General features: G+C 32.8%; 1 protein-coding gene across 4 annotated transcripts; it reads left to right on the top strand.

Moving 5' to 3' along the window:
* Positions 1-2565: 2565 nt before the first annotated feature.
* LOC107627237 (MRG family protein) lies at positions 2566-9524 on the top strand. 4 transcript variants are annotated; one of them, XM_016330091.3, is made up of 11 exons: positions 2573-2990; positions 3654-3707; positions 3911-3924; positions 4397-4542; positions 5738-5773; positions 6806-6846; positions 7203-7304; positions 7780-7859; positions 7975-8144; positions 8587-8671; positions 9247-9524. In XM_016330091.3, the coding sequence occupies exons 1-11, from the start codon at positions 2853-2855 to the stop codon at positions 9335-9337; spliced, it is 957 nt and encodes a 318-aa protein (XP_016185577.1). In that variant the 5' UTR covers positions 2573-2852; the 3' UTR covers positions 9338-9524. The 4 variants fall into 4 exon arrangements, with proteins under 4 accessions (XP_088357367.1, XP_016185577.1, XP_016185583.1 ...); XM_088501241.1 differs by lacking the exon at positions 3911-3924 and having other exon boundaries at positions 2566-2990; positions 3654-3711; XM_016330097.3 differs by lacking the exon at positions 3911-3924.
* The last annotated feature ends 1881 nt before the right edge of the window (positions 9525-11405 follow it).

Below are 11405 nucleotides of genomic sequence, written 5' to 3'. Positions count from 1 at the left end.
TTGAGAGAGATAACTAAGTTGGACTTCCAATTTCTCTTACCTTGCCAAAAGTTTGCTTTACAGTATTTATTTATTTTAATTGCCATTTAAATTATTTGTCATATTTATTCTTCACTCTCAACCCCGATTTTACAACCTTCATAACCAATAATAAGAACATACTTCCCTGCAATTCCTTGAGAAGACGACCCGAGGTTTAAATACTCGGTTATCAATTTTAAAAGGGGTTTGTTACTTGTGACAACCAAAACGTTTGTATGAAAGGACTTTTGAAGGTTTAGAAACTATACTTGCAACGAGGATTTATCCGCAAAATTCTAGACCACGCAAAAGTTCCTCTCATTAGCGGCACCTCGGTTCTAATACAAGTCGAACCGCTGTCATAGAAGGAGTTTGGACCTCACGTTCAGACCCAAATACAACCCAATTTCAGATAACCCTTAGAACAGTTCCCAATGTTGAAGATAAAGCGAAAAAGAAAAATTCAAGGCGTAAATTAAAGTATACACAATCGAACGGTAGCAACAGTACTTTTGGCTTTGCAAGTTCATGGATGATTGATGAGAGCAAAGTTGATGGCAAATGCAACGTGGTATGGACATGTGGTTGTACTCGAGTCTAGCCCAGTTACTAATCCAGAAAAATGGTTTATTCATTTCCTGCAAATGGAAGGTACGTACGAGGTTAATCTATGTTGTTCATGGTTCTATAATTTTCTTGATACCTAGGGTTTATTTTATTTTCACTTGTAGACAAAAGATTGTCAGTAATTTATATGAGTTGATGAAATTGAAGGAAAATGGATGGGGTTGGTCAAAACTCTAAGTGGGACAAAGAAAGATGACATCCATGGTACTGAAAATGCAAATATGATTTAAGGAGCAAATAATGAGAACAAGGATATGAAAATTGTGATGAAGCTAGATAGTGTTACAGGAAAAATATGTTCCATTGGAATGAGGCTTGCATTACTATCGGTGGGATTTTTCTTGAGTTTTACAAATCATGGTTCTTAGTTTTTAGGATGTAGTTGAGGCTTTCTAGGTTTAGACATGAATGTTCTTGGTTTTTTTTTTTTTTTTTTTTTTTTTGCCTCAGTTGAAGATTGAGTAGGTGTTGTTAGTGGATTTAGATGAGAGTTTATTTTAATATATGTAATCTTATTCGATTTTAACATTGACAATTGTAGAATTAAATGATATTAAATGTTCTTATTTATAACCCTCTTTTAATTGTGATTATAACAAAATTAATGATGCAGTAATAATGATTTAACCTAAAAACATAAATATAAATAGCTTAATGATAGCTAGAATCAATATAAACTTCAATACATAAACCATAATTAAAATCTAATATCATAATCTAACTGAAACCTAATAGTAGTCATTATATATCAAATATCTTAATCAAAAGAGCTAGTTTTTAAATTGAGTATACCTATGAAACAACAAAATTGAAATTGTATCAATAAAATATGGGTTTTGTATAACAAAACTATTCAAAATCCTAAAAAATAATTCTAAATTACTTTTTTTTAGCCTAATCTATCACATTCTAATCTTTAACTCCCTTTATGGATTTATCACCACTAAAATTCTTTTTCTCTAACTCTCATCCACATCTACAACAATCGTCAGTGTTACTGTCATCACAACCATCACTGCTGTCGCCTCCTTCTCCTTACCACCACCATCCTCCCAACAAACAACCAGATTTAGAGGTTAAAAATTAGATAGAACCATAGCAACACCATAAAACCATAACCAAATCCACCACCACCATATCTACGACCTCTTCCACTTTTAAAGCCATGGCCATCACTTCCGCAATCGCCATGGTACTGACGCTCGTTGATAGTGATGTTGTGGCCGTCAAGGTTAGAGCCATTAGCAAGGACAGTGCCTCTAGCGATAAGCTTCGTCGATAGTAACAGCAGGTACAGTGGTGGCGGAACAATTCCTCCTCCATCTATCACTCTAGCTAACCTGAGCTCTCTCTCTCTCTCTTCGTTCTCTGTGCCTCCAACTACGACGGCAACGACAAAATCCTCCTCCGGTGGCAGCTCTAATAGCAGCGACTCCGAGGAAAGCTTCGGCGGCGACAACATACCCTTTCTTTTCTCTCGTTGCATTTTGTCGTTCTCTCTCACTTTCTCGGTTTCAGGCTTCTCTCACTCTTCTTTCCTTGCTCGATGGCAATAGCAACGGTCACTCCCAATACGACTTCCTTCAATCTTCTATGATATTAGGAATTAATTGTTTTGCTTACCATATTTGCAATGGGAATAGAGATTGGGAATAAGGGATGGGAAAAATTAATATTAGAAGAAGGATAATTTAAAATTTTTAAATAATTTTTAGAATTTAAATAATTTTATCGTATAAAATCTATTTTTTATGAATATAATTTCTATTATTTTATAGATAAATCTATCAGCATTTAAATTTTTTATAGATAAAAATAATAGTTTACTCAAATTTAATGATTAAACTATCAATTTCATTTCGTTAGAAAAACAAATTTATCAGAAATAAAAGTTATAAAGCCGACGGGAACAAATTTGGTGTTTAGGTCCTTTTGAAAAATAACCACATGCATCCCTACGAATTCTACGATTACGAAATAATGTTTCACTAGCGTTGCTACTTGCTAGCTAGGAACAAGTGATCCAAACCAAAGTGAAGACAAAGGCAAAAAGAAAATGAAGTGAAAAAAAAGGAAAACAAAAAAACCCTTCAACCAAGACTAAAACTGCCTTATTAATCAATTGGTCGAGCGAGTGGTTTTGTTCTGTAATAGTGCGTCTCTTCCCGCCCAGTTACTTGCCCTTCTCTCTCCGCACTCCGACGATGGGAAATTCGTCCAAGGACGATTCCGCCACCTCCGGCGACGCCTCCGCCGGCGACGTTCAGCCCGCAAATTCCAGCCTTTACTCCGAGGGCGAGAGAGTCCTCGCCTACCATGGCCCTCGAATCTACGAAGCCAAGGCACTTCAAACTTTTCATTTCATCCTCTTTTATTTTATTTTATTTTATTGGTGAATTTCCAATTTCAAATACGCTGTCGTTTTTCTCGATTTCCGTTTTCTTTTCCTTTTGTCGTTTTTCTGGTTTTTGGAATTTGCTCATTCCCGTGACTGTTAAATTAAAAAAAAAAAAAAAAGAAAGAAACAGGACTTTGTTGTCGCTCACTGCTTATATTTCCGCACAAGGCTTTTTTCACCGTTGGGGATTTGTTTGTTGTGTCTGTAAAATGGTCCATTCTCATTGCCTTCACTGAATTGTGAATTACACTTTTTTTTTCTCTTGAAGGATAAAGCTTCTTCTAAGGTCTTGGCGGTTTTGCATTTATAATTTATGAAGTTCTAGTGGCGATTTTATCACCATCATAATTGTATAGTAGTAATAATGTTTTAGTAAGTATTTTTTTAATGTTTAATTGTAAATGTTTGCTGCTGGTAACGGATAAGTATTCTCACTTCTCTTTTTCATTTGAGACTAGAGAATACGACATTGCATTAAGATGCTGAATTGTGAGTTAATTTAGGGTTTCTTTGAGTTGATGTCTTGTCTTTCTACACTCTACATGCATGCACTTAATGCAAAGATTTTGGTCATTTTGACATAATTTAGTGCATGTTTGACCATCAGGTGCAAAAGACTGAGATCCGAAAGAAGGAATGGAGATACTTTGTTCACTACCTTGTAAGTTCTGTTACATCTTGGTTTCAGTACTCGTCATTTTCGTATGAATTACTTCACTTCATGAGTATGAATAGCTTTGCTTTTTAAAGATGTTGTTTAACTTGGCAAATTTGAAATCTTAAATAACTTAAAATGTGAAAGTTTAAAGTGATACCTTGATTTGCTATTGACTTTTGGTTGCATTACTGTTTTCTATTTTGCAGGGATGGAATAAAAAGTGAGTATCCTATCTTTCTTTTGTTTCATTTTAAGTTCAGAGTTAAAAAAATAGAGGTACAAGTGGCATCAATGATGATGCTCCAAAGTTTCAGTACACAATGTGTTTTAAATCATTATCTTTGTTCATGTTTTTCTAATATGATAAACTAGTAACAAATTATTAAGAAGTGCTAGCTGACTCCTGCTAAGGCTCTGATGTTGTATTAAGTAAGAAGCATTAGTTGACATTTGCCAATTTTTCAAAGTTGGCTTAAGTCTAAATGAAAGTGGTGTATAAGGTACTTGTTAGTTAATAAAAGTTATTTGACAATCTATATGTAGGGCCTTTGTAATGATTGATCTATAGGTGTTAAACACAGCTTTCTTGATTGTTGCTTGTTTCCCCATAAATGCTTGCTAAAAATGAGAATTATGGCTTTTAAGAAGTTAACATACTCATTATTATGACGCTCTCAATATATTTCCAACAGTTGGGACGAATGGGTAGGTGAGGATCGTTTGATGAAACACACTGAAGAGAATGTCCAGAAACAGCAAGCTCTAGACAAAAAACAAAGCATAGACAAGAATGTTAAGTCTGGTCGTTCAAATCAAGCAAAGGCCAAAAGTTCTATGGGTAAGTAATTGTCTCTTTGAAATGGCATTGATTTATTGTGACAGTTTCCTGGAGCTTTTGTTTGCCTTTGTGATGAATCTCTTTTAGCAAGTAGGTCTGACATCCCCATATTCTGAAAATATGGAATTATGTGTTCATTTTTTGAATATCATTTCATTTAAGGCTCCTTTATTGCATCTAACACATAAGCTACAAAGGTGTACTGGGCACCTTAAGGCATTTATTTTCCCTTTTGTTTGTATTTTTTGGTAGTTTGGATTGCAAGAGAAGGCAGGCTAGGTATTGTCTTGACTCTTGAATTCCTTTTTCATATTTATTGAAAAAGAAATTTTATTAAGGACTAAGGAGAAGAAAATGTACAAAAGATGATAAAATATAGAACAGCACATGCCAATCCCTTTGAATATCAACTAGAGGAACATCCTTAAGTAAACCCTAAACCTTATTGGGTAGTCCTATCCCAAATAAAATCAATAGTGGAAAAGGAATCATTAAAAAAACCCTAAACTTCCTGTCCTATCAAATGCATCAAACTACTACAGAAACCAAGAATTGCCATAGAATCTTTGTTTCTATGGTCAAGCCAAACTGCTAAGCTTGGTGGCTAGAAAGTCAAAACTAGTACATCAAACTCAACATTATCTGAAGATACCAAAAGCCTGATCCAAAATGTTAGAATTTTTCCATTAGTTTTGAAAAGGTTCTTAAGTAGTTATGAATAATATGGTTCTCATATATATATGGGATATTGTCAACTGATTTCTGGAAATATTAGTCAATTATATTTTTTTGAACACAACTGGGTTTTTATTCGGAAATGGTTATGAAGCTTTAAAAATGAAGAGTTTGAGAAAATGGGTCAGTCAGATACTAGCACGTAAGAAGCAAGTGGGAAATGGGAATCATATTAGCATGTTCTGAATATGCAAAGAGTGAATTTGGCTTTGTTATAAGCACCAAATCACTTTTCTTTTTTAAACAAGATTTTGAAATTGATATGGAAGACTTAAATAATATGTTATTCTATTTGTTGATGTCAAACCTTTTATAGATACTTCACAAGATGTGTACACAATTTCACAGGCACCAGATCATTATTCTGCTCATTTACCTCAACTCTTGGACTTGGAAATATTATATCTCGATACTTCATATTGTTAGCATGATAATTTTGCATTTAATTTGGATTCTGTAGATGCAAAAGTGGATAAAGAAGACATCAAGAATAACGGTATTATTCATTAACCTTAACCTTAACTCTTCATTTTGTTTTAATTTATTTTTTAGCATATCTGTTCGTTTCTAAATTATTATTATTATTATAACTAAGGTCTAAGGCTCAATTCTTACTGTGCCTTGGAGATAAGATATTAGTGCTAGTTTGGATTGGCTTTTTTGAATTAAAAAAGTACTTTTCTTAAAAAATAAAGTACTTTTATTCAATTTAAAACCTGTTTGGATACATCTTTTAAAAAAAGTACTTTTATTAGAAAAAAAAAACAAATTATTTGCTTTTTCTAAAAGCTAATGATACCTTGCTTTTAAAAAAAACAGAAGCAAAAGACGTTTTTAATACTTGAAAATTCTTTTTAAAAAACCTATCCAAATGTAAAATAATTTTTGTCTGTAAAAAAAAATATCTTTTTTAAAAAGATGAAAAATTTAAGCACTGTCTTCAAAAGCCAATCCAAACTGACCCTAGATTAGATTCCATAAATACTAAATAAGCATTGTTTCATGAAATAAACTTGGAGCATTTTCGGCAAAAATGTAGTTTCAGGGTTTCTTTTATTTATTTATTTATTTTAATTTTACTTTAAAGTTCTACTCTGTTTTTGAATATAATATATATATATATCCTACTGCAAAAAGAAAACCTGATTCAGTTTTCTTTCTTGTTATATACTACATGAATAATCTAATCTGTTGATAGAAATTAAACCAATAATTAATAGCCATTAGTAGAGTGGAATTATAGTTAGCTAGTTAGTAGGAAAAATTATTATAGCCTATAGGATGGTTAGAAGAGGGCTATGACAGCCTGTTTAGGAGACAAGTTTGTTTATAATAAAGCACAACACAATAAGCACCTTTGTAGTCTTCATTTTTATTGATATCTGCTTTGAAACTGGTAATAACAAACAAGTTGAGTCTCTAATATTCTCTCCTTGTTTGAACACATTGTTGTTGATTTGTTGAATTTAAGGCTAGTCTTATTTCTGCTTGCATGACTAATATATCTTATATGTCAAATTCTGTGCAGTACCAAAAGGGAAGAAACGAAAAACTGATTCAGGAGCTGAGGTCTGGTGTATATTTTGGTGTAATTGCATTGATTGCATTGCTTGCATGTTCTTTTATTCTAATATCCTGGAATTTCCACAATTCTACAAATTAGATGTTCCTTGCTAATTCATTTTATATTGCATATGGAAAGACAAAATAGCACAATAAATTTAATGTGTTTCCATGGTGCAAGGCTGAAACAAAAAGTAGTATAAGTGGGAAGAAATTCAGATTTCGTGTTTTACTCTTCATTTCTTTGATATTTATCTTCTTGTTTGTTTGGTGTTTAATTGGATTATTGGAATTTCTTTTGTCACTTTCTCTTTAAGTCTTAATTGAAAATCTTCTGCTAAGCTTGGTTTTCTAATCAATAGAAGGGAAGCGTGACAGTTGAAAAGCTTGTCAAGATTCAAATTCCTGCAACATTGAAGAAACAACTTGTTGATGATTGGGAGTATGTTACTCAGCAGGATAAGGTATATGGAAACATCTAAAATACACTTCAGCCGGGTTAGATTTAATGCATCTTCCTTGTGAAGTTTATTACTACTAGTACAAATCTGCTTTCAATTTTTCAGGATTCATTACCCCAATATTCCAATCTGATTGGTTCTCGAGTCTTTTTCTATGATGCTTTTTTATTCAACATTTCAACGAAAATAATATGATTTATTAGATTTCTGTGCAAATAGCTAAATAAGAGGATTATTACACTGAAATTTTAAGGTTGCATTATAATGAGATATATTTACACCTCTTAAATCCTCTATCTTGCATTTTTGAGCTTTTGTTTTCATCTTATGTAATTGATGGCATTGTTTTTGTTGTAATACTGTGTTTAGAATTTTGTCTAAATACTTATTGCTTACTTATCACTTTCAATATATAACCTGTTTTAAAACGCTTGAACTAGTACACCAAGTGTTGATTTACTGATGCCTGTCCCTGCAGCTTGTAAAACTCCCCCGTTCGCCAACTGTGGATGAGATTCTAACAAAGTTCCTTGAATACAAGACAAAGAAGGATGGCATGTAAGAGATTAGTTATTAATAGAAAATTTATACTAATCCTCTGTGAATAGCTGTAAACTTTCGACGTGCTATATATTAATGATGAAGTCATGTACAATATGTCTCTGTGATACAGGGGGGCTGATTCTATTGGTGAAATTTTGAAAGGAATAAGGTGTTATTTCGATAAATCTTTGCCTACAATGCTCTTATACAAAAGAGAACGCAAGCAATATAGTGAAGTTGTTGCAAATGAGGTCTCTCCGTCAACCATATATGGAGCTGAACATTTATTGCGCCTCTTTGGTATGTTTTACTTTACGCATAATTTATGCTGGAAAAGGAGGACACAATGTACACACACGCTAGAATTCTTTTCATGTTTTGGGACACTTCCCTTTAATGAGTTCTTTCAATTTAGTAATAGATGAATGCTTGAGATTTATTTATGAACATCTCTTGAAGGTTAGGGCCTCCTGCATAGGTGCAAGAATATAATCTAGATTTGTTATATGCTTACTAACCATTGGATTTCCTTGTGATCTGAACTTTGATGTTGCAAGATATTTCTATGTTATTGTTATTATTTCCAGCCATTGCAATGATGGAATATTGGTAGGAGGCCTTTTTTGCTGTAGCATTTGACCCCTGTACCTGACCTGTGACTATGATCAACAAACCCTGATGAAATATTTTATCCTTTGTTCTGCAAAGTGAAAGACGATCATATATTTTGTGATGCTTGCAGTTAAGTTACCTGAGCTTTTGGCGTATGTGAACATTGAAGAGGAAACGATGACTCGCTTGCAGCAGAAACTACTCGACTTTCTCAAGTATAAACTGAAACCTACCTCATTTTGCTCATATTCTAGATAATATTGTTCCGAATCCTTAATTCTTTATTGATATCTCTCATTGAAGTGTTCTCAATAATTCATAGCACACTATTGTTCCAGTGCTCCTAGAGTAAAAGTGAATATGATATAGAATAGAACACTACAATGTAATTTGATTTATTTAGTCAAGCTCACTTTGTGGGATAAGGGATAAGGTTTCTGCTTTATATTGCTCCTAGCGTAAACAATGACAACCAGTTACACTTTTGTCGTCTTTACCTTTCTTAGAAGCTTGTGATGATTGTGCTATGAAAAAGTGAATTTCTGCGCAAAAAATAGAGTCGATTTCAATTTCTATTTGTTAAATGTGCACCTTGGTATTTTTGTTTTTGGCACCAGGGGTCTCTTGCCGTTATACTTGAAAATTTGTTGTTGCAAATGTTCCAATTATTTCGTTATGGTTCCACTACTTTTTTGTAACTTGCAAAAGTTCCACTACTTCCAATTATACATGGAGATCCAAATTATGTATGCTTCTATCTTTAGTTTTGGCCTGATTAAATTCGTTGCAGGTTTTTGCAAAAGAATCAGAGTACTTTCTTTCTGTCAGCATATGATGGTGCCAAAGTATCCGAAGGAAAAGGCAAAGGCAAGGATGACTGAGAAGCTTTTTGCTAAGTTAAATTGAAGTCTTTCTCATCTGTTGTAATATGAATGATCAATTGGCATATACAAATAGCATATTTTCCCTGAAAAATCCTTGGGAGAAACTCGATTGTTGTTGTAACAATATTGACTAGAGTCTAATCCATTCTTTGATTATTCAAGCTTACAATGTGTTAATGAACTATCGATGGCTCACGTCTTGTGAAACTTATGACCTCATTATCTTCGTTTTTTGTTCGGTTGGTTAAGTGATAAATCCCTTTAGTCTTTAGAATGGTTACTTTATATTTGTGTCCCGTAAAAGATAAAATGGAGTAAATACAGAAAATCTTGCCGACAAAATTTAAACACCAATCCAAAAAAATAAATAAATAAATAAAAACGACAAAAACCATTTTTAAGAAATCGGAGGTGGAGATCCCCTGGGTGGTTGCATGAGGGATTTTCAGACCCACCGCCGCGTCCACTTGGGATTGGGTGGAGGAGTTGCTTGGAGATAAAAGGGGGTGGCAAGGTGGAGGAGTTGCTTGGAGATAAGAGGGGGTGGCAAAATAAGTCGAATTCGTTAAATCGAACCCACCGAACCCACCAATAAAGGCAAGCGAGCTAGGACTTTGAACCCTTCAAAAGAGAAAAACCTGTCAAACCCACTCTGCTGCGGGTTTTGGTGGGCGGGTAGACCAACTGCCAGGTTAAATATTATTATTTTTTTTTTAAATAAAAGAGTGATTAGTACTATAAAAATTAATAATCATATAATTTTTAAATATATTTGTTTTATTTTATATTATTTTTTTTAAAATTAACTTTATTTATTTTATTTTAGACTCTAATATAATACTCAAATGATATAACTTCTTTCTTAAAATAAAATAATTTTATTGATGGATATTGTTTTGTATAATTATATTCAAGTAACAAATTTAGAAGATAGTAAAAAATTGTATTATAATTTAATTTTTTTATTTATTTTTTAATTATTATTTTTTATTATTTTAATTAATATTTTTAAGATTTAAACCAGGCTAGCCTGCCAACTTGCCAATCTATCACAAAACGAAGCGGGTTAGTATTTTAAGTCCAATCACAAACTAGGAAGGAGGTTTTTCTATCAAGCTTACATGGCTTAGGTAGAAGATACAACACACTCCTGATGTAGATCTTGAGACACTGTGTTAGTACACATGAAAATATTATGATGTTGATCGAGGGATACTTGATAACGGACAAGTTGAATAGCCTTGCCCATATTTAATAACTTCCTCTGGCAGGTTTTGATAGTTTCATGCAGTTGTCATGGGATTGGTCATGCCATCATGGACCTACAGATCTCTATATAGTGTGACTTAGCAGGATACTATAGACATCGCCAGAGGCATCCTTTTTATAAGAATATGAGGATAAACAAGAAGACAATGATTGAAATTGAATGAAAAGATAAATTAAAATTGAAAATTGAAAATAGAAGAGATAGATCGAGGTTAAATACAAAAGAAATCACTCTACCTTCTATATAAATTTTTTGATGTAACAACAAAGAGACTCACTCAATCTCACCTATCCACATCATTGTTTGGAATAAATTGAAATTGAACGGAAGGAAATTACTCTACCTTCTATGTACGAGAGAGACTTGTTCAACCTCACTCGTCTATACCAAGATTTTATCACGAAACCAAAAAGTGATTTTTACTCCATTTAATTTCTGTCTGCCGGCTACAGTCATGTCACGATTTGAAGCACGTATCATTATGACAAAAAGCTAATGATAAACAAGAAGGATAAACACTAAATCAAAAACATAAAATCTAATATAAAATGATATGAAACTGATGATAAACAAAAAGACAAGGATTGAAATTAAATGAAAAAGATAAACTGAAATTGAAAATATAAAACAAGACATAGATTGAAATTAAATACAAAAGAAACTACTCTATCATCTATATAATTTATTGATGTAACAAGAAATGGACTCATTCAACCTCACTTGTCCACACCATAGTTTCAGATAAATTAAAATTGAATGAATGAAAATCACTTTATCTTCTATCCATTTTCAATT

The sequence above is a fragment of the Arachis ipaensis genome, chromosome B1, assembly GCF_059453495.1.
Source record: "Arachis ipaensis isolate K30076 ecotype BB chromosome B1, ASM5945349v1, whole genome shotgun sequence".
In the NCBI taxonomy this organism is placed as follows: Eukaryota; Viridiplantae; Streptophyta; class Magnoliopsida; order Fabales; family Fabaceae; genus Arachis; species Arachis ipaensis.
This window is presented reverse-complemented; position numbering and strand designations above follow the sequence as displayed.

Excerpts from the sequence above, each read along its gene's own strand:
- LOC107627237 (XM_016330091.3), top strand. The coding sequence starts at position 2,853 with ATGGGAAATTCGTCCAAGGACGATTCCGCCACCTCCGGCGACGCCTCC. Across the intron at positions 7,860-7,974 it reads AAGACAAAGAAGGATGGCAT|GGGGGCTGATTCTATTGGTG; the intron begins GTAAGAGATTAG and ends TCTGTGATACAG. Across the intron at positions 8,145-8,586 it reads ACATTTATTGCGCCTCTTTG|TTAAGTTACCTGAGCTTTTG; the intron begins GTATGTTTTACT and ends TGATGCTTGCAG.